The sequence below is a fragment of the Lagenorhynchus albirostris genome, chromosome 2, assembly GCF_949774975.1.
Source record: "Lagenorhynchus albirostris chromosome 2, mLagAlb1.1, whole genome shotgun sequence".
In the NCBI taxonomy this organism is placed as follows: domain Eukaryota; kingdom Metazoa; phylum Chordata; class Mammalia; order Artiodactyla; family Delphinidae; genus Lagenorhynchus; species Lagenorhynchus albirostris.
The window spans coordinates 14,939,077-14,961,011 of NC_083096.1; the positions used below are offsets into that span (position 1 = coordinate 14,939,077).

The 21,935-nt window shown below is 39.7% G+C and overlaps 1 protein-coding gene across 1 annotated transcript in view; it reads right to left on the reverse strand.

Moving 5' to 3' along the window:
- Positions 1-21,935, reverse strand: part of ESRRG (estrogen related receptor gamma) — a 634,020-nt gene that overhangs the window by 139,873 nt on the left and 472,212 nt on the right. Inside the window, exon 3 of the mRNA XM_060142039.1 lies at positions 6,106-6,222. Within this exon, the coding sequence (XP_059998022.1) occupies positions 6,106-6,222 (117 nt within the window). The remainder of the gene's footprint in view (positions 1-6,105; positions 6,223-21,935) is intronic.

Sequence of the window (21,935 nt, forward strand, 5' to 3'; positions counted from 1 at the left end):
TATTTAAATACCTATTAATTGTTCTACTGTTCCTTCAACTCACTTCTATCAACTTTGACAAAAATAACATACCTCCTGCTTTTCTAGAAAGATGGAAAGCATCCAAAGAATTATTCAGTTAAGACAAAATTTACAAAGTAGCACAATTCACTAGCCATGTCTATCGAATCACAGCTCTTATTGTATTTTCAAACTTATGGACATAGTCATCAGCAGCGGTAATAATTATAAGTATCTTTGTGTCATATATTGGTACTATGTTTCTAGAGACATTATATCATTTTTAACAAAACTTATAGAATTTTAGAATAGAAGAGATGAGAAAGAAAGTAGTCTAACTGCTCCCCGGCACATATGGAAATAAAGGCAGAGTTGAATGGACTTGCTTAAAATCACAATGCAAAGTTGTGGAAAATCAGAATTAAAAGCCAAAGCACAATGTTTTTGCCAGACACATGGGAGAAGCTCAGTTAATATTTATGGAGGTGTGCTAAAACTTATTTCTCTCCTCTGATTTTTTATCCACGATGGTCTGATATCAAAGTTACCTCAGTAAAATTTAATGTACCTATGAAGTTAGTAGAATTCTTATATTTCTTCTTGTTTGAAAAGGTGTGTGATTTGTCCATTTTCTTTGGTAGACAAAGGATTAAGTTCCATATTTATAAATAAATAGGTTGAAGCAAGTGAGTCCTAGAGGTAATATACCTTGCCCCAGGTCCAGGAGGAGACAGAGCCAGGGCTTCAATCTAGATCCACCTGACCTTAAAGCTTGACCCCTACCGTCTCCAGCAACAACAGCTAACCTTGATCTGGTCCTTGCTCTGGGTCACATGGTATGCTGAGCACCTAACCTGCAGTATCTTATTGGCTATGCACAACAACATTTTATTTGCAAATACTATTATTGCCACTACCATTTTGCAAATGATGAAAGTGATGATTAGAAGGGTTAAGTAACCACCTTTTTAAAGGCAAAGTGAAAAGCACAATTTCTTGGCATGAAATAACTAAACCAGTCCACCAGGCTGCCTAGGTTCATCTGTACTGCGGCATGCAGGCTGGCCTGGCTGGGGAATATAATATTGCACACAAATGTGCGTCTCTTGCTCTCATGTGCAAGAGTCAAAGAAAAATACTTGAGTCGCCAAGGTGAAACCCATCACGCCAATAAAGAGCAAAAAGCCTTTCTTCAATCTTTGGATCCGTGAATCCTATACGTAAATAAAGTAATTATTGCTTTCATAAAATGTCTGTTTGCCACTGAAAGAGAGAAAACCGAACCAGTATGTCCTACAGTAGCCTTTAAATAACTAAGGAGAAAGATCAAAATAAAAATAAATCTTGACTAGATTTATAGGTGCACGTTGATTAGTTCTTGTTTTTTCCTTCAAATAAACAATACCTGAAAAAAATGAAAAGGGAATGTTGAGACCAGATATCTTGTAATAGATGGGTTTTCTCTGACATACAGTACGGTATAATGCCGAAAAAATAATGCTGGCCCATCATTCGTGAGGCTTGGCAGACAGCAGAGCCCAGAAAAAGCGAAGGGGATTTTTCAGGACGCGGAATGGTGCAACAACTTGGATTTGAACAAAGTACCATTTTTTTAAACTGTACTTCTCACAGTTTTATGTTGTTGCATTTTGTTGTTTTCCCCACACAACTGTTTTTTTTGCTTCCACTGGTAACAATATTTTGATTCAAAAATGCTAATATTAAAACCAAACATGGTTCATCTGGACATGATTCTGGTGCTGACTAACGATAAGCCATGTATTATAGGGATTTAATTACACACACTGTGATGTAACTGGAGTTGCTGACCCACTAAGCCACCACTTCCATTTTGTACCTCACATCATTAGTAGAAATGCCACTCAGTAAAACCAAGACATTATTTTTAAAAGAGTAAAAGTCTCATCTTTCTATAAACGCCCTATTTAATGAAAACATCTTCATTTCCCTCAAGCAGCATTTTATCTAAGATGCACATGGCTAGGTGAATAAAAATACCTGTGAAAGGAAAGAAGATTCCCATCAAAGCTGTTGAAATCTGATTTCATTTCAGATTCTAGAACTCATGTTGTTTTCTGTTTAAATAGATTTGGTCTGTCAATTTCCCGACCTGCTGTGCCATCAGCCTGTATGGACTGCTGTGGCCAACGTGGGGGTTGTACAGACAAATATTATTACGGACCGGTAATCGAATTGAACAGGTTTACATTGGAATAGATTTACAACATCATGATCTCTGACATACTGCATGGGACTGAAACCCCTCTCCATCCATAAAGATACATTTAAGACAGTATCATTCTCTCCAGGCTGAGAAGGTAAGCCTTGAGCCAAGGAGATGGCCAAACATAACTGTGCATTTATATGCAGGGTGTAATGCAATATTTCACTGTATTTTTTTAAGGACAGAAGAAAAAGAGTATTCCATATTTACTCATAACTATCATCTCCTTTCTATTTGGGGGAAGGGGCTTAGAGAGATTTTTCCACCAAAGTGGGCACAAGGAAGTAAAGGAAAATAAATTATTTTTTGAGTATATCAGCAACAGCAGCAATTCCCTTGAAAACAGTCCCTCTAAAGGCTTGATAACAGCAACTGAAGAGGTGTGAATTATAGATAAGCACCCGTCCTATTTACTTTCACCAACAATGTTTAATTAAACACAGTTCACACCTTTTCAGTCACTCTAACCACCCTTCAAGATTGTTCCTGCTTGAAAACACAATGGGGAAAATTATTTAGGGGAAAATAGGTTTTCTACTTCCTCCTTAAAACTGGAAGGGCAAATAGGTGAGTACACTAGTAGTAAAATCAAACTGCTCAAAAAGATCCTATTTACCTGGACATGGAGGCGTGTCTCCATGTAGTTTAGCTTTTAACAATAAAATCCAAATCTAGGACATACCCATTCAAAGTGTTAATTGATACATTACTTTTATAACATTTTTAAACATTGATTTGCTTTTGGAAAATAATGATTCCTCAAGTCCAAACTCTAAATTAAGCCTTTTCAAATAGCGTAAGTTTGGTTTGAGTCTCTATAGCTCAACTAAGTGGCAATATAAAGATAATTAAGACCAAAAATATTATTGTCAATCACTTGTTACACTCTGAAATATGTTTTGTTTGCTACTCTGCTATGGGGTTTAAGGCAATTACTAAGGTAATGTTTCCACCACAAGAAAGTCAGCTATCACCACTGTCCTAACTCAGAGGAAAACGCTTTGTCATATGGGTTGGGCTGTTATCGTTGAATTATTATTCATATGTTTTCCTTTGTTAAAATTGTTATCCTTTTAGTATCTTCCACATAAGCCTTCTTCTAGCAAGAGAAACCATATCTGTCGTTTTCACTGTGGCATCACTGGAGCCTAGAATAGTGGTTGGCACATGAGAGGAACTTAATAAATATTTAGGAAATGGATTATAAATGCAAAACGTGTTCACTGTGGAAAAATCCTAACAGTGCCAAAAGCTATAGAGTAAACAAGAAAAGTACTCCCTACCCTGACTTTTTTTCACTAGTGTTAACACTGGTACCAATCTTTATCCTTCCTTCTGTTTCTCCATGCATATACCATCATAATGTGTGTATTAATATAAATTATTACAGTACAAATTTGTATAAAATTTTTATTTAATATAAATTTAATAGCATATTTTATATAAAATATATTTATATGTAAATGGAATCATCCTACTAGGCAATGTTTTCTTTTTTTAATTATTGAATTAAAGTTGATTTACAATGTTGTGTTAGTTTCAGGTGTACAGCAAAGTGATTCAGTTATACATATATACACACACACACACACACACACACACACACATATATCTTTTTCGGATTCTTTTCTATTATAGGCTATTACAAGATATTGAATATAGTTCCCTGTGCTATAGAGTAGGTCCTTGTTTATTTATTTTATATATAGTAGTGTGTATCTGTTAATCTCAAACTCCTAATTTAGCCCTCCCCCCTCAATTTCCCCTTTGGCAACCACAGGTTTGTTTTCTGTGTCTGTGAGTCTATTTCTGTTTTGTAAAGAAGTTCATTTGTGTCATTTTATTAGATTCCACATATAAGTGATATATATGATTTTTGTCTTTCTCTCTCTGACTTACTTCACTTAGTATGATAATCTCTAGGTCCATCCATGTTGCTGCAGACAATCTGTTTTTTATTTTATGTTTTTACTTGGCAAATATCTTGGTCCTCTTTCCATAAGGCTTTCATGATAAAGTTACACGCTTGTTTACAATTATTTTTCAAGTTGAGGATGAGAAGACTTTGGGAGAATCTTCTTAGTTCCTAGCCAGTGGAGGAGTTAATCTTAGTGGACAAGAGAAAAATAGCACGAATTCCACGTACCCAAATACAATCTGCTTCATTAATCTTCCTATGACATGGTTCACAGTAAAAATCTTGGAATAAGAACAAGCCAGGAAAAATTATGAGATCTGGTGATGCCGTACCTAATTGAAGCTCTGGTTCATGCATGAGGAATAAATACTTGGATCTACTTCGATTTTGCAGTTAAAAAATAGGTGATCTCGGGACTTCCCTGGTGGTGCAGTGGTTAGGAATCCACCTGCCAGTTCAGGGAACACGGGTTCGAGCCCTGGTCCGGGAAGATCCCACATGCCGTGGAGCAACTAAGCCCGTATGCCACAACTACTGAGCCTGCGCTCTAGAGCCTGCGAGCCACAGCGACTGAAGCCCATGCACCTAGGGCCTGTGCTCCACAACAAGAGAAGTCACCACAATGAGAGGCCCGCGCACCATGGCGAGGAGTGGCCCCGGCTCGCAGCAACTAGAGAAAACCCACGCACAGCAATGAAGACCCAACGCAACCAAAAATAAATAAATAAATAAAGTTACTAAAAAAAAAAAAAAGCCTGTAAAAAAAATAGGTGATCTCCAGTAACAACAAATTATACAAACTCATAAGGCCAACCCCAGGAACAAGATACAGTCTAGGACTCAACAGAAACAGTACATTTAAATATTTAATTTACCTCATATTCTTTCAAACTTCAATGACCATAGTTCCATTTTGTTACTGTATAAAATTATCATATTTATTTTAAACTCTGGCAAATTTTCTGAAGAGAAGGAAACAGTGAAACCTAAATGCAGTATATAAAATACACACCTACAAAGCACATACATATACAGAAATATATTAAAAACAAACCCAAAACTAAACCTAGGCGTCCCACAGAAAAGAACAATTTTTCTCCATCGCCAAGCTAAAATGTTAGTTTCACTAGACATACTGAAATATACAAAGATTTCAGGAACTTTGATTTGAGGGGGGACTTGAGTGAATTCTAAAATCTACTTGGGTTCAGTTCCTGGCTCTACCCTCATCTGCTGTGGGAACTTAGGCAATTCGTTTAGCACGGAATACATGCTCATTGTTACTATTTTGTGTTTGTTGCTGTTATCCTCAACTGAAAGCAACAATTTTAATACCATTGTTACAAACTCTTTATAATAGAAGATAAGTCCCAAAGATAAGATTAGAAAAGAATAAAGAGTACTTTAAACGTAAGATGAATTTTTAAAAAAGAAAGAAAACGGTACCCATATGAAGTGATGGATGTGTTATTATCTTGATTGTGGCAATTATTTCAAAATATATATTAATGAAATACAGGTCATCTACCTTAAAAATACACAATTTTTATTTGTCAGTTATACCTCAGTAAAGATGGGGGGGGGATCCCTCTGTAGACCTAGTAGTGAAAAGAAAGCAAAAAGACAATGACAGTAGCCTCTTGGCTACCCTTCATCCTTTGCCGTCTGCAAACTGTAAAGATGAAAAGAAACCGAACTGCCAAGCATACCTGGTGGGTTTAGCTACACATCAGATGTGTCCTACCTTGTCCCTTCCTGTTGATGTCAAGCAGTTAGCCACGAGAGATCAGCAAGTCCAGGTATAAAGGAGGAGTATTCTGCTATCAGATTCAGGATACTTACTGTGACCCCAGAGTTGCCTGGTTTCTCTAATATTTTTGTAATTCCCTGTATATCCCGCACCCCCAGCCTAAAGTACAGGAGCAGTAGCACACAGCCTTACCTTCTTTGAGCATGCCCACTTTTAAACACTTCATGAAGCGGCAAGCCTGGCAGGATTTACGTCTGCGCTTTGTGATTTCACATTCATTCGTGGCAGGGCAGCTATATTCTATATTACCTAAAACACAGAGTTTAAGAAAAGAAGCTGTTAGATTTGCAAGACCCAGGCAATCCTAGCAATCCCAAGGCAACACCAACTCTGCTACTCCTACCGTCCTCCCTCAAAAAAAAAGTCAACGGGAGTCATGCGGATGTCACAAATATCATGGAGCCAGATGCTCGCTATAACCACTGAAGATGCATCAAACAATGAGAAGATACGTGGTGAAGCTCTTCAAAAGATTAAGCTTAGAATCAGCCTTTAAAATTATGCTTCATCCACTCATACAAAGTAGCGGTCTTCCAGAATTTGAGGATCCAAAAGAAATCTCCCAGCAGATTATTTCCATAAAAACACCAACATCAAAACCGTATTACAGGGCTTCCCTGGTGGTGCAGTGGTTGAGAGTCTGCCTGCCAATGCAGGGGACACGGGTTCATGCCCCGGTCTGGGAAGATCCCACATGCCGTGGAGCGGCTGGGCCTATGAGCCATGGCTGCTGAGCCTGCGCATCCGGAGCCTGTGCTCCGCAACGGGAGAGGCCACAGCAGTGAGAGGCCCGCGTACGGCAAAAAAAACCCAAAACAAAACGAACAAAAAAAGAGTATTACAGTATCATCCATCCTGGATTTCTTTTGGTTGCTAATGCCCTGATGCATCAGACTTTTTGTCTCTCTGACACTGAACAGTATAAATCTCACTGTGAAAAATGATCAGCAGGCTAATTTGGGACTGTGCAGTAAGCTCCTTGAGGGCAGGGACTGAAGTTACATGGTTCTCGCTTCATCACTTACCAGAGCCTTACAATACAATTTTACTCTTGGAAAATGTTTACCGATGATGATGATCACCATCATCACCATCACCACCATCACCACCATCATCACCACCATCACCACCATTACCATCATTACCACCATCACCACCATCATTACCATCATCACCACCATCACCACCATTACCATCATCACCACCATCACCACCATCATTACCATCATAACCACCATCATTACCGTCATCACCACCATCATTAACATCATCATCACCATCACCACCATTACCATCATCACCACCATCACCACCATCATCACCATCACCACCACCATCACCACCATCATTACCGTCATCACCACCATCAACACCATCATTACCGTCATCACCACCATCAACACCATCATTACCATCATCACCACCATCATTACCATCATCACCACCATCACCACCATCGTTACCATCATCACCACCATCATTACCATCATCACCACCATCACCACCATCATTACCATCATCACTATCTTCATTACAACCATCATCATCACCATCTTCATTACAACCATCATGACCACCATCATCACCGTCATCATCATCATGTTTATTAAATTACTTGCATAATGAATTCCAAACACTCAAGCTGCATGGAAGTGTTATAAATAAAAATAAACTGCTATGAAATTATATTTTTAATATTACAGTCTACATCATTTACGTTAGTAACAACAGATTTGAAGTGATAAGGATGTCGCCAGAAGATCCAAACTTTAACTTGCAATTTTTCAATTAGTGCCAAAGACTATGTGTGGGAAGTGCTCTGGGGCTGCCTACAGCTTTGTAGAGAAGCTGACTTTAAAATAAAGCCTCTCTCCCCTATCAGCTCTGTCACATAGTGCTTGAAGGTCTTTCGTTACTTCCTAACCCTTTCCCCTTGTGATTAAGTGCATTAGTATCTTAATGAAAATGCATTCTGTTTATTGCCCTCTTGGGAAGGGGGAGGTCATCAGACCAAATGCATAAATTGTCATCAGAGACGGTCCGAGCATAATTGCAATTTTGCTGCTCCATGTTTGCAATACCCAGGGTCCATCCAAGTCCCCTGAAACATGCACAGATTCTAGTAATTAGCATAGAGTCTGCCTGGGACCACAGCATTGATGAAATATTTCAGAGTTAATCACACTTTGTAAACACTGATTTATATTGACTACCTTTCTCCAGACTGATGTCTCCTCATTAAATATCACATTAGTGGATTGCAGGATTGTAGAAAGACTCAACTACTCAGCAACTGCTAATTCAACAGGAAGTAATACCTAACCACTCATAACTACGGGGAACTGGTTAAGTATGCATGACTTCAAAAAAAAAAAAAAGCCTGTGTATTATAACTTAAGATAATCCTATCAAAATTGACTAAATTAGCATTCTAATTCAGGGCATTTATAATAATAAAAGAAACTACTTTTTAACATAATAGGTGAAATATTAAGAGTAATGTTAATTGCATCAACATAAGCACACACCATCACCTTCCTCAGAGATATTACTGTGTTACTGTATTATTACACTCACAGAAAACCAAGGATAAGTCAAAGGAACCAAACTGGCTGGGTCACGGCTGAGAATAAAAGGATTTAGAATCTGAACTTTAGATGAATAATTTTTCACTGTGATTTTCACTGAAAATTTATTTTGCATCAAGAGAGTGTTGCTAGCCATTTTCTAGGGGTTAATTAGTATTCTACTACCAGATCCTTCCACTCTACGTGGCTCTCCTTATACTTATTTAAAAAGAAACCCAAGCCTCTGCTTTCTTAGGAAGAGCGGAACAATAACTAGTTAGAAAGGGAAAAAAAAAAATGTTTTCCGAACAGCATTATTTCCCTTTTTTTGTTCCTCAAAAGTCAATACAAAGTCATCATTTGTTCACTTTCTAGTATCAAGGCATGAGCACAAGTTCCCCTGCCCCATCCCTTTTAACCCAGTGCTGGAAACTACTGGGATGACCCAGCATCACACACACACAAAATAATCACCTTTCTTTTCAAACTAGTTCCTCTTCTTCTTTGAAAATTATATCCTCATCCTTCGCAACAAGGCCCTTCTGACAGGCCCCTAAATGAGGCCTGTGTGAGCTCACACCTGGACTATGGTAGTTATCTCCTAACTGGGCATTTTGCCTCCGTCTTGTCCCCCTCTAATCCACACTGCATACCACGATCATATTCCTCCTCCTATGATGTTTTTGATAATGTCGTTAACTCAACTTTTAAAAAAATCAATAGAGGGCTTCCCTGATGGTGCAGTGGTTGAGAGTCCGCCTGCCGATGCAGGGGACGCGGGTTCGTGCCCCGGTCCGGGAGGAACCCACATGCCGCAGAGCGGCTGGGCCCGTGAGCCATGGCCGCTGAGCCTGCGCGTCCGGAGCCTGTGCTCCGCAACGGGAGAGGCCACGACAGTGAGAGGCCCGCGTACCGCAAAAAAAAAAAAAAAAAAAAAAAAAATCAATAGATTCCTATGGCCTCTGGAATAAACATAAAATATTCACCTAGCCAACAAAATCCCTGCCCCATGTTGACTCTCATCCACTTTTCCAGCAACATTACAATGATTACCTTATATGAACTTCCTGATGCACCGATCTGATTTATTCAGTTTTTGCTGTGTCCTTCAGACGTCCCTCTGAGGATGATCTATCTATCTTTGCCCCTCTTTTCTTCTTAAAATTACTTCCAAGGCTCAACGTTCAACTCAAATTCCATTCAAATCTTTCATGAAAACTTCTCAAACCACCCTAGCAGAAAATGATTTCTTGGTTCTCATACCTTTCTGGGCACTCTCATCATATACAGACGTGCCAGATTCTTTTATGCCTTTTCACGCGCATACTATCCATTAGACGGTAGGATCCTGGAGGCAAGGATTATTGCTTATGCAGCATAGAACTCCTCCGCCCGAAAGTAGTATATAAGTAAAATGATACATTTTAAATTATGAGATATTTTTTGGTACCTCAAGGTCATTTTTCTGAACATCAATTATGATGCTGTCACATAGTACTGTCCACAAGGTCAAGTGAGCTAGATGGCCCATTAGGAAGCAAAATGAAGCACACTAGGAAAACCATTCCACAAATCAAATAAAAAAAAAAAAAGTAGAAGAAAATCTAGTTAATTTTTCAACACCTTACAACAATACCTTTGACAAAAATGGAAATCCATGGCAAAACCAGGAGAGCTTATCAAGGAGAAAAGAGAAAAATACAAAGGTTTCTGGGGAGTTAAGTGTGAAAAGAGAAACAAAACCAAAACAAAACTGTAAGAAGTTTTAAAGGAAATAAAAGTACATCTTGATATAAATAAGAAGAAAAATAATATAAAATATGAAAATACAGATAGGTGGCACTAAGAGAGCTATTTAATGTTTATCTTATCACAACACTTACTATTATTTGCAAAATGGGTGCCCTAAGAATTGGAGCCACGTTGCAGAAAACACTCAGGAGTGATTCAATTATCGCAGCTGAATCTATAGATGCCCCTTCTCTGAATGACTGTCTCGAGATTTCTATATTTCTTCAGAAACAGAAGGGAAATTGTCAAATTGCCATACGAGGGTTTTAGATCACATATAAAGAATTCCAGTTTCCTTTCTAACCACTACATTCTATAATTCTTCAATGACAACGAGAAATGTAAAGGCAGAAGAATTTTTAACAGTGCCTTAGGATGAGTTCTTGAGGGCAGAGTTCCGTCTCATTTACAGCTGAATCCTCGACGCTTATCAATAAGCCTACCATTTTGTACATGTGCAGGGCTGGGAAAGAAAGAGGAAGTCCCTGGCCCTTAAGGAATCTACAGTTTTACAAGGAGACAAGACATGTCAACAAATCACGATACAGCTGAGTGTGCGCTGCAACGGCTCTGGATTCAAGTCAGCACCACACACCCGTGTACACGGATGCATCCCCACAGCTGCTGAGATTGTGCTTTGGAAAGTCAGTGAATTCTTCACACAGGAGCAAATGATTGAACTGTGCTGTGAAAAATGAATAAATGACTACATTGGGGTAAAGGAATCTTCCCCAAGCTATAGAAAAAAACACCACATTCTTATAAAAATTTCACTGTGAATGGAAAGAAAATACACTGGTCCCGAGTATTTTCATAAATGATAGATTTTCAGCTAAGCATATAGACATGGTTTACGATGAATCTGACATCCTCTTGCCAAATGTTCTCTTTCAATAAATCTGTCTTGACATATGTGGATGATAACCTTGATTTCACTAAGTAACACTGGTTTATACCTTGAAAAACAAATCAACATCATCCTAAAGAACTTCTTGGCTGGAGGAAAACCTCTCTAATTTCCGAGCCCTCCCACTGAGTTCCTTAGTTCATTGTTGTTGGCTGTGATCACCCATCCAACAGTCTTTGATTCATGTCAGAGTCTACAAAGATTCTGCCCTTGAAAAACCTTCCCTGGAGCTTTTTCTATTCAATGAAGAAAGCATTTTATCCTAAAAATATGCTGCCCCAAGCACCTAGGCAACACTGTTACATCTATTTTGATAATGGCTCTAAGACACTACTCCCAATAGACCCTATGATCTCCATGGGGCACTTGTTTTCCTTCGATTCACCAAGAGGAAACAAGACAAAAATATTTCCAGTAGCAACTGCCGGCCTCTGGAATGTTAACACTGGACAGTCATTCAGGGGAACGCAGAAGTTATTGTTCACAGCCTAGAATTCTCATTTCAGACACGGAGTTTTCTTGGATTATAGCTCGCTATTTTCTGGGCCACGTCTGTTATAAGGCACCAGGGACTGAACTGGGCAGCCGTGGATGACACGACTGGAATTTTCCCAGTTTTGTCAGTAGCTGGGGAAATAAGCTCAGCTTCAGAGGGAACCAGATCCACGTGGAAGCTCCGGGTTTTTTAACCAGGCTGACAATCGTGATAGAGCAATTTATAATATTTCTTGGCGTCTTTTCAGAAGGTCCTGGGCTCTGATGACTTATTGCAGAGTCTTTTGTACCATCAGTTTGCAGGCCATATAATCTTCTCACTTACTGCTTAATAGAATCTTGCAGCTAGCTGGCGGATAGAATAACAGGGTGTATGTAAAACTTCAGCCTGGAGTGCCAGTGGATAATTTGTATATTCCTTTCAGTCACTTAATGGACTTTTACAGTTTAGCGGTGAAAGGGCTGAATGATGTAAATTAGCACGGCATCTCAAAATAAAAATATATGTCAAATCTTTACTTCCGACTCACATCTCTTGCACATAGTAATGAGGCACTGGGCTTTATGTAGTTCCCAAGAGCTGTCCTCTTTTTCATACATACAGACATCATAATTGTAAAGCCAATTTGAAAGCGTCTGTATATTTCCCCCAATTGTTTTAATTTTATTAACAGAACAAATGGCTTGAGATGACCCACAGGGCACTCCAAGTGGGGTTTATCCAATTGTTTTCCAACATTAAGTGATTTAAAAATAATGGGATTTGCCTCAGTACACAATTACAGAGCATTAAAAACGTGAAGGCAATAATCTGTAGTATTTTTGTTTTAAGTGTCCAAAAGCAGAAAAAAGAAAGAAGGAAAACTCCCTCTTTACTGTATGGTAGTAAAGGTTTTTCCATACAGTGATACAACTTCCCTTTCTTTCCTTTTCTTTTCTTTTTTTTGTGTTTAAAGCTCCTTTGTTTCTAGCTCCTTTCTCCTCATTCTACCTGAAATAGAAAATAACAGTATCTATAGCTGGGATTATATAATGTGGGATAATAACTCATTACCTACCTGTGGCAAAAAAAAAAAGTCAAAATTCTATCAATGCATAATTAAGTAAAGGATGCTACTTTATTATCAAAGAACGCACCCGAAGTTAGACTTCAAAATAAGTTACTTAGGGACGCTCTATCCGTTCCCAGAAGACTGCTCTGAATACTTCTCGAAACTTCCTTTAAACTGCCACTAGAGTTATTTCAAAGCTATAAAGCAGAGAGGGGAAGGAATCAAATGACACTTTGCTCATATTCACCCCAAATACCTGACTGGCCAAATACATAACGCCGAACGATGGTTGTCTATCACGAAATGTTAAGTCTCCCCTCAAAGGTCAAAGAACTGCCATCACTGAAGATATTTCAAGAATCTGCCTCAAGTTCTCAATGCGTCTGCCCCAGACTATGACAAGGAATGGCAGCCCCAGGCAACCAAGGGGACCCCATCCACTTGCGAGGTATAAGACGTATACCTCACAAGTGGTGGGGAAGAGGGCCACATCTGGTTAACGGTCACATCTGGCTCTTAGCACAGCAATTTCGTACACAGGGTTATGCCAGAGCCCCATATTCTTTGCCTTTTTGCTGTCCCTCTAACCCTCTACAAAATGAGGTGGGAGACAGGCGGGTCTAGAAAAGCTCATTTGATATCTGGTTCTTTAAGGTTCTATTGGATTAAATTCTGATCATCACAAACGTAATTTACAAGAGCCCTAAAGGTATGTGGGCACAAATGACTGCCTTTGCACAGTGAAGATCAGGCCTTGCTCCCCAATGGGAGTGATGATGCTGTGCCTTTAAGGAAAAAAGATCAGGAAAAAACCCACAAGCAGGCAGGTTTATTTATTTTTATTTTTTTTTAATTTTTGGCTGTGCTGCACAGCTTGTGGGATCTTAGTTCCCTGACCAGGGATTGAACCCTGGCCCCCACAGTGAAAGCTCAGAGTCCTAACCACTGGACAGCCAGGGAATTCCCCAAGCAGGCAGGTTTATAAATCCTAGTGATTGGAGACTAAACCACAGACTCTGGTCTCATCCTCCAGCCATCTGTGTTGGGAGGGCCATTGAGCCTACCGTGGGTACCAGCATTGACTGCCTCCATGCAAATACATGTATCTAATCACAAGATTACATTTCCCCGTTGTATTCAGTGAACAATGATTTAGCAGGAAAACAGTGCTGTAAAATGGGGAGGAATTATTTAGCCTTAATTTTTTCCCAATTTAAACAAGACATACCCTGCCTCAGTTTCCCCCAAACTTGTAAACATGGCCACTCCTTTATTGCTTTAATTGCACAACTGTTAACACTGAGCACTGTGCATGTTCATCTCAAAGAGAAGATGGGAAAAAGTTCTTGTATGCCCATGTATATCCATCCTTAACATACTGCCTTGCATATGGGTCAGGAAAACATCTGAGGATGAATAAGTGAGGGAAGAAGGGGAAAGGAAACGGTGGATCTCAGTTCAAATTCCAGCTCTGCCCTTTCTTAGCTGTCAGAACTCAAACTGATCACTTCACCTTCATACTCTCAGTTTGCTTACGTACAAAAGAGGAATCATCACGCCTGCTTTATAACATTGTAAGCATTACGTGGAATATAGGTATTAAAATCATATACAGTTTTGTTCTCCCTTCTCAGAAGAAAGGGAAGAAACACTGTAACATTTTCATCGATTATGAAACATTATGAAATACTTTGACTCAAAGACCTAAGCCTGGAGTTTGGGAATAGCATAGAAACAGCCTTCTGCAGATTTATGCAAGAGTGTGAGAATGAATATGCCATTCACCCAGAGAACTGGAGAGAGGATTGTGTCTTGCCAACAACTCTCGTGTACACAGCCATATTTTACAGATACCAGGAGGAGAGGAAAAAGTGTAATAACTCAAGTCATTTTTTAAAGCACCAAACTGTCTACGAAGTGAATTTCCAAGACATCAACCACCTCTCCTCATGAACATTTCCTGTCACTTCCCTGGAGCTCGTAAACTGCCCATCACTGGGTGTAATCTGATTATAACTGAGGGCAAAGCATTTGCAAAGCTCTTCAAAATCTCACCCCAGCCTTATCTCTTGCCGCAGTTCCAGGTCAATCCCTACCCCTATCCCAAGTCCACCCCCTTGTCTGACACCCACGCTGAATTACTCCCAGTTTCTAGAAAGCAGCATTGTCTTTCCTGCTGGTCCTAGATGTGCTTCTTTTATCATTTCTTCAGTGAAGCTCTCCCAGGGCCCACAAGACTGGGGTCCAGGGGTCCGTATGAGTATAACTAGTTCATCTCGCACTTATCTTCAAGCAAACCTTTCTCTTAGCCTTTAAGGCACTTTATTACATGTGTCTAGTGAATTGCCCACCTCTTGTCCCAACTGTACAACTGTCCATTCCTTGAGGGCAGGGACTTACTCCCCTGGAGTCCCCAGCAGAATGTTTCATTATCTGTCCATTTGATCTTTACTGATCCTGTTTCTCATTCCTTCATTTTAATGTTTAACTCCAAAGCACGCATAAAAATAAACTACGTACAGTCAATTAGACACAGCATAACTGATAGCAACCCACCAATAATATATCATTTGTCACAAAGCAACAAAGATTTTTAGGCTATTAGACTTGGAACAAATCCCAAATTCCAGTAGGTTCAGGCTCCTGGTTTTATGTAGACCTGAAAGAGGTGAATGGGGTACTGACTTATCTATGATCACTCAACCCTCTTTACAAGGAGAAGTGCTAGTTAACTGCAGAAAAGAGACCAAAACACAAATTCCTGACAACCAGTCCAATGCCCTTTCAATGCACCTGTTAAAACTTACATACCAACACCTCTAACAAACACTAAGAGTGCGGCGCATTCTTCTATGTGCTCTACATCTGTGAAGCCCCATTTTGCAGATGAGACAATTAAGACACAGAGAGAAGAGGTAACAGACCCAGAATTATACAGCTTACAAGCGCCAGAGCTAGGATTGAAACCCAGTCACTCTGGATCCAAGTCTCTCCAACTAAGATGCAATGTCGCCTGACTCTAATCTTCAAAAGAAATTGAGTGTTGTAATTGAGTGTTGTTTAGAACAGAAATGAAAAATGAAATTCTTATCTCCTGAGAGGTTGCTTTGTGTAGCTGTTGTTGTTGCTATTGTTGCTGGTTGGAAAGGAAATTTTGATGCCTGGGAATGTGTAGGATAGGGTGGATCTTGGCATTGTCATTTGCTGTTGTCAGACTTGTGGTGCAAGACCAGCTGTGGGAGAGGATAGGGTTGCTCTTGGAGAATAGAATTCCTCTACACCTCAAAAAGATATCCCTCAACTTGTCTCTGTACCATTATGGTTTGTGACCAGTTTAAGTCCACAGAAACCAAACAAACCGTGTCACCAAAGCAACAGGTGTCAGGTTGTACACACGCGTTTTATAGATCCCCAAACAAAGCTACTGTTCATGATAGGAAAAAACTCAGAATCCGGAATCGGCAGGGTGTGCTTTGAAACGCATTTAAAAGGGAATAACTGCATACAATCAAAAATACTTATTGATGAAAATGATGGAGAATACAAATCTCTCTCATCAAGGTATGCAGAAATTTAATGTTTTTAGCTTTGACAATGACATCTTCTTGGAAAGGGCTACTGCTCTTTTGCAGTGTAGAAAACATCGCCTACCTGATGTGTGCAGCCACTCATCTCTGTCGTTAAGCTCCTATGGTATAGGGATCGTGTCACAGTCTTCATAAAAGAGCTCAAAAACGACCACTGCCACCTGAAAAGCGTTATATCTGAGCTAACCGTAACTCCCCAAATTTGCTGTGCTCAGTAACCAACTCCAATTCTTAGGTGTTCCTTCTCTACTTAGAAATTTTAAACAGCCTTGATATGAGTCTGCCTGTGTCTCTTTAAACATACAATTAAAAAAAAAAAAAAGCTCTGTTAACATAATACTCTTGGTGAAAGGAAGAAATGCTAATTAAGTCTAATGCATCCACTCCATTTGGATAGAAAGTTTCAATGTGTGCATTTTGCAGTGGCAATTACCGAATGGTACAGTAAGTCCACATGACAAGTGTGGAGGCAGTAGGATCCCATCCTATGTGACAAAAACAAATGACTCAAAGAGGAATTTGACTTCATGCCAACCTTGAGATTTTCCTTCTACCTTAAACAAGTCAAAACAAACATACCCTCTCCTAATACTGCCCCTAAGTGCTCTGTTCTTGAGTGCTACCAGTGTGCCCAGAGCTCCTAAGAGACATTGGTATTAGATTCTTCCTTCCGGATCAAGTTCGGTATTCAACAAGTATCTACCTACGTCCTCCAAAGCTGGTATGGATTTGGGGAAATCCTGCTTGACACAAGTGACGGTAATTGATCTATATTTAAACTGTAGAATGTGATATAACTGTGATTATAAGATGCTAGAGTCAAATGGGTTCAAGTCCCAGTTCTATCATTTTCTGTCTGAGTTGTGGCAAACTTTTTTTTTTTTTTTTTTTTGCGGTACGCGGGCCTCTCACTGTTGGGGCCCCTCCCGTTGTGGAGCACAGGCTCCGGACACGCAGGCTCAGCGGCCATGGCTCACGGGCCCAGCCGCTCCGCGGCATGTGGGATCTTCCCGGACCGGGGCACGAACCCGTGTCCCCTGCATCGGCAGGCGGACTCCCAACCACTGCGCCACCAGAGAAGCCCTGGGGCAAACTTTTAAACCTGGAGTTACTTTCTTTGTAAATGAAGTGGTCACGGGACCTAGCAATTGATACCTCATGGGGTTGCTATGAGAAGCAGGTGGGATCCTGTATTGAAGGTACTGAGCAGAGTGCCTCATACAGAGTGAGCCTTGATTATCAGCCATCATCACAGCAGGGTAATGATGCTCGGGACCGGGGCTGGGATGCAGAAGAAGAGCTAAGAGGGACCTGGGAAGGGCCCCGTGCTGGTCTCGGCCCAGAAATGAGGAAATGCTGGGCAGAGAATTCCTCCTGGCCGGCACCAGGAAGCCAAAAGGCTAGGAGCGTATATTGGTCTGTTAAATCAATAGGCACAGTAGGAGAAGCATAAGCCAACGTTCAAAAAGGAGTAATGGGCTTCCCTGGTGGCGCAGTGGTTGGGAGTCCGCCTGCCGATGCAGGGGACACGGGTTCGTGCCCCGGTCCGGGAAGATCCCACATGCCGCGGAGCGGCTGGGCCCGTGAGCCATGGCCGCTGAGCCTGCACGTCCAGAGCCTGTGCTCCGCAACGGGAGAGGCCACAACAGTGAGAGGCCCGCGTACCGCAATAAAAAAAAAGGAGTAATGACTAGTCACCCCAAGAGTCAGGGGACGCCAACAAGGCTGCCAGCTGGATTTAGAGTAAAACAGAGCAGCTCAGAGGAGAACCAGTAAAGCTCGGACCGTGTAGTGTGTGCGCCTGAAGACTCTCCTCTCGGAAAGGAAACCTGGGCACCTACACTGTCTGCTCTGACAGGGTGGTCAGCAAAGGACCTGGCGTCTCCTCAGGGAGGAAAAGTACAGAGGGAAACTTAGCAGGGGAGAGTGGGGGGCTTCTTCCTGTCGGATGATGATCCAGGGGAGGCAGGATAAGGATTCCTCTTCCAGGAAACACTTAATTCTACCCCTTTATAAAACAGCAGGGGTCCACAAGCTTTTTCTTAAAGGCCCAGATAGTCAATAGTTCAGCTTTGCCGGGCCTTCAGTGTCTGGTGCGACTCCTGGAGAAGCAGGAGAGCAGCCACGGACAACGCAAGAATCGGCGCGGCTGTGTTCCCATAGAACTTTCTTTAGCAAAGTGGATTTGGCCCCCAGGGCCTTGGTTTACTGATCTTGGGTCTAAAACATGTGGACAAAAGGCTGCAATGATGAGTAATACTTTACAATCTCTTATATATCATTCTCTCTCTTTTTTTTTTCTCACAACCCTGTAAAGTAGCTTCTTCTGAGTTAGGTTCAGATATTAAAAATGAAACTGAGACGAACAGGTGACAGGATGAGTTGGAGGGCTTTTGCTTGAAATAGTTGCCAAATTTGAAATTGTCATCCATGTAAAACATAGTCTGAGGACTCTGGGGACAGCGAGGGTGTTCCAGAAGCAAGGAAGCAGTGCAGACACTTTGGAAGCATGAGAAAAAAAAAAAGGTGCAGTCAAGGACAAAATCTTGGGTTCGATTCGTTCCTTTGAAGATTCTTGTACTTGCCTCTGAGCTTCCTCAAATGGAAACTATGTTAATAGTATGCACTGAAAGAAAATGGGTATCAGAATGCAGATGTAGGGTATGCTTTCAGATTCATTCTAAAGCATTCAGATCGCAAGCTCTAAATTTTAAATTAATCCAGATTTTCTTGTACTAAATTCTCTTCTTTTCTTTCTAGGATGACTCAGTGATGCCCTTCTAAAAAAAAGCATATAAAAATATGGTTGTTTCTTTAAACGTTTTCAAACCAAAATAAAACAAGAGTTAATTCCAAAGAATGTAATTTTTTCCTATAAACATACAGATTCATTCATATAATCACTTAAAAGAAAAAAAAACTCCTTTTGACTAGTATTCATCATAAGAAAAAAAAAATTGATTCTGGGCTGCCTTCTGTTGTGGTCACAAAGTTTAGTAAGTGGACGGGAGAAGAATTAAGCCTCTTTCCTCCTGCAGTCAAGAACGAGAGTCTGGGAAGTGTTATCAGTGGTGAGTGTATACTTTTAGGATCAATCTAAGACCAGCAACTAAAAATCTAGTGGCAAAATGAGTGTCAGCAGATAAAATCCAAGGGAACTGAGACAGAAAACTGATACGGTGATACTGAAGGGCTGAACTCTCAAACTTCATATTTAGGGGATTTCAGAAAATGAATGATAAAAAAAATTAGATATTTTTAAGACTTACTTCTGCTGCCTCTTTCTTACAGACCTTTAATATCATCTAATCATCACCGAAAATATTCTTAATTTCCCTTCTTTTATTATATTTTAACAACTTAATGGAAAAATTTGCCCATGAACTAAAATCTCTTAAGAAAAATTCAGTCTAAAATTGTTCAATGCTTGAAAAGCTTTTAAAATATACAAGGCAGGGTAATGAGGGGGTTAAGGGAAGAGGCTCTGGGTTCAGATTGAGACCCAACTGTGTCTGGGCAATTTGTTCTCTGTGCCTCTCTGTGAACTTTATAGAAGTTCCACATCTATAAATAATATAGTAATATTAGAATGGTAGTATCTACTTTAATGGAATGATGGAAGAATTAAATAAGATAATTAATGTAAAGCACTTAGAATAATGTGTGGCACATTTTAAAAACAAATATATTCATTATTATTATGACAAATTAACAAATTCTTCATCTATTACTGATATAAAGGCACTGTATTCAATTCAAGAGGATGAAACCAACTATTTACATTGTCCACATATGTAATTACTTATGGATAAGCATTGGCAGGTGAAAGATTAGAACTTCAAATTTGAGATACATCCAAAACGCCTCAAAAATATTTAAATATTCACCTCATACTCATTATTAGAATGGCCATTATTTAATAAAAAAAAAAAGAAGAGAATAAGTGTTGGAGAGGATAAAGAGAAATTAAAACCCTCATGCACTGTTGGTGGGAGTGCAAAATGGTGCAGCCTCTATAGAAAACAACATGGAAGGTCTTCAAAAAATTAAAAATAGAACTGCCATATGATCCAGTAATCCCACCTCTGGGTATTTTATCCAAAAAATTGAAAGCAGGATCTCAAAGAGATATTTGTACACCCATGCTTATTGCAGCATTAGTCACAATAACCAAGAGGCAGAAACAACCTAATGTCCACTGATGAATGGAAAAAGGAAATGTGTATACATCTATACATATAATGGAATATTATTCAGCTGTGAAAAAAAAGGAAATCCTGGCATATACTACAACATAGATGAACTGAGGACAGTATGCTAAGTGAAACAGGCCAGTCACAAAAACACAAATACTACATGACTCTGCTTATAGGGGGTACTCTAGAGTAGTTAAACTCATAGAAACAGAAAGTAGAATGGTGATTACCAGGGGTTGGGGGAAGGGGAAGATGGGGAGTTGGTATTTAATTGGTATAGAGTGTCATTTCTGCAAGACGAGATAATGTTGAAGATCTGTTGTACAATAATATGCATATAGTTAGCACTAAGGCATCGTACCCTTAAAAATGGTTACGATGGAAAATTTTAACATATATTATGTTATGTGCATTTTATTTTATGCTTTTTACCACAATAAAAAATAAAATGAATTGGACTTCCCTGGTGGTCCAGTGGTTAAGACTCCACGCTTCCAATGCTGGGGACGTGGAGATTCGATCCCTGATCGGGAAACTAAGATCCCACGTGCCGCATGGTGCGGCCAAAAAAAAAAAAGAAAAAGATGTGAAAAAATAAAATAAATAAAAAGTATGTTGGAACATCATTTCTTTTACATATAAACTTATATTTACTTTTCGTATAAACCAGAATACTTTACCAGCATCCATTATCTAATTTTGCTTTCAGGTAAAACTTCTGAAATGGTGTAATAAGAGAATTCCAATGACCAGGCCTGTTGAATCCCAACAACTTAAAGCAACTTCAAAAGAAACTTAATTAATGCCCTGTGTGTACTTTATCACTTCTATGATGTTATCTAAATTTATCAAGTAATATATCAAAAAAATGAATCATTGCCTTGGGCTTTACCAGTAAAGAAAAAAATTTCTGACCCATGCCACTGAACGCCACCCTGCCATTCCTCACAACCTGTTTCACAGCTTCCAAAACCTGAATTCTAACAAGTAACAAATCCTCGGGATTCAAATCATATTGAGACATATACTCCTGCAACTGATTACCCAAAAAAGTGACCCACATTCGCATCAATAGGAACTTTAGACAGCAGAACCCTCATCACTCATTCTTTTTGTTTCCTTTCCTACCTTTAGGGTGAACATTTTAGTGTATCCTAACTGGATTCAGCCAGAACCAATTCTGAATTTATGCAAAGAAGGATCTTATCATGTAATTAACATATGTTAAAGCATGCACTTTGAAAAATATGAAGTGCAACGTATCTTTCCTACTATTTGTGCTCAAGCATTTAATATGATGCTCTGTAGACGGAGGCCATTCTAACAATGTAATTTATTGGTTATTCTCTGAACAAAACAGCATTATT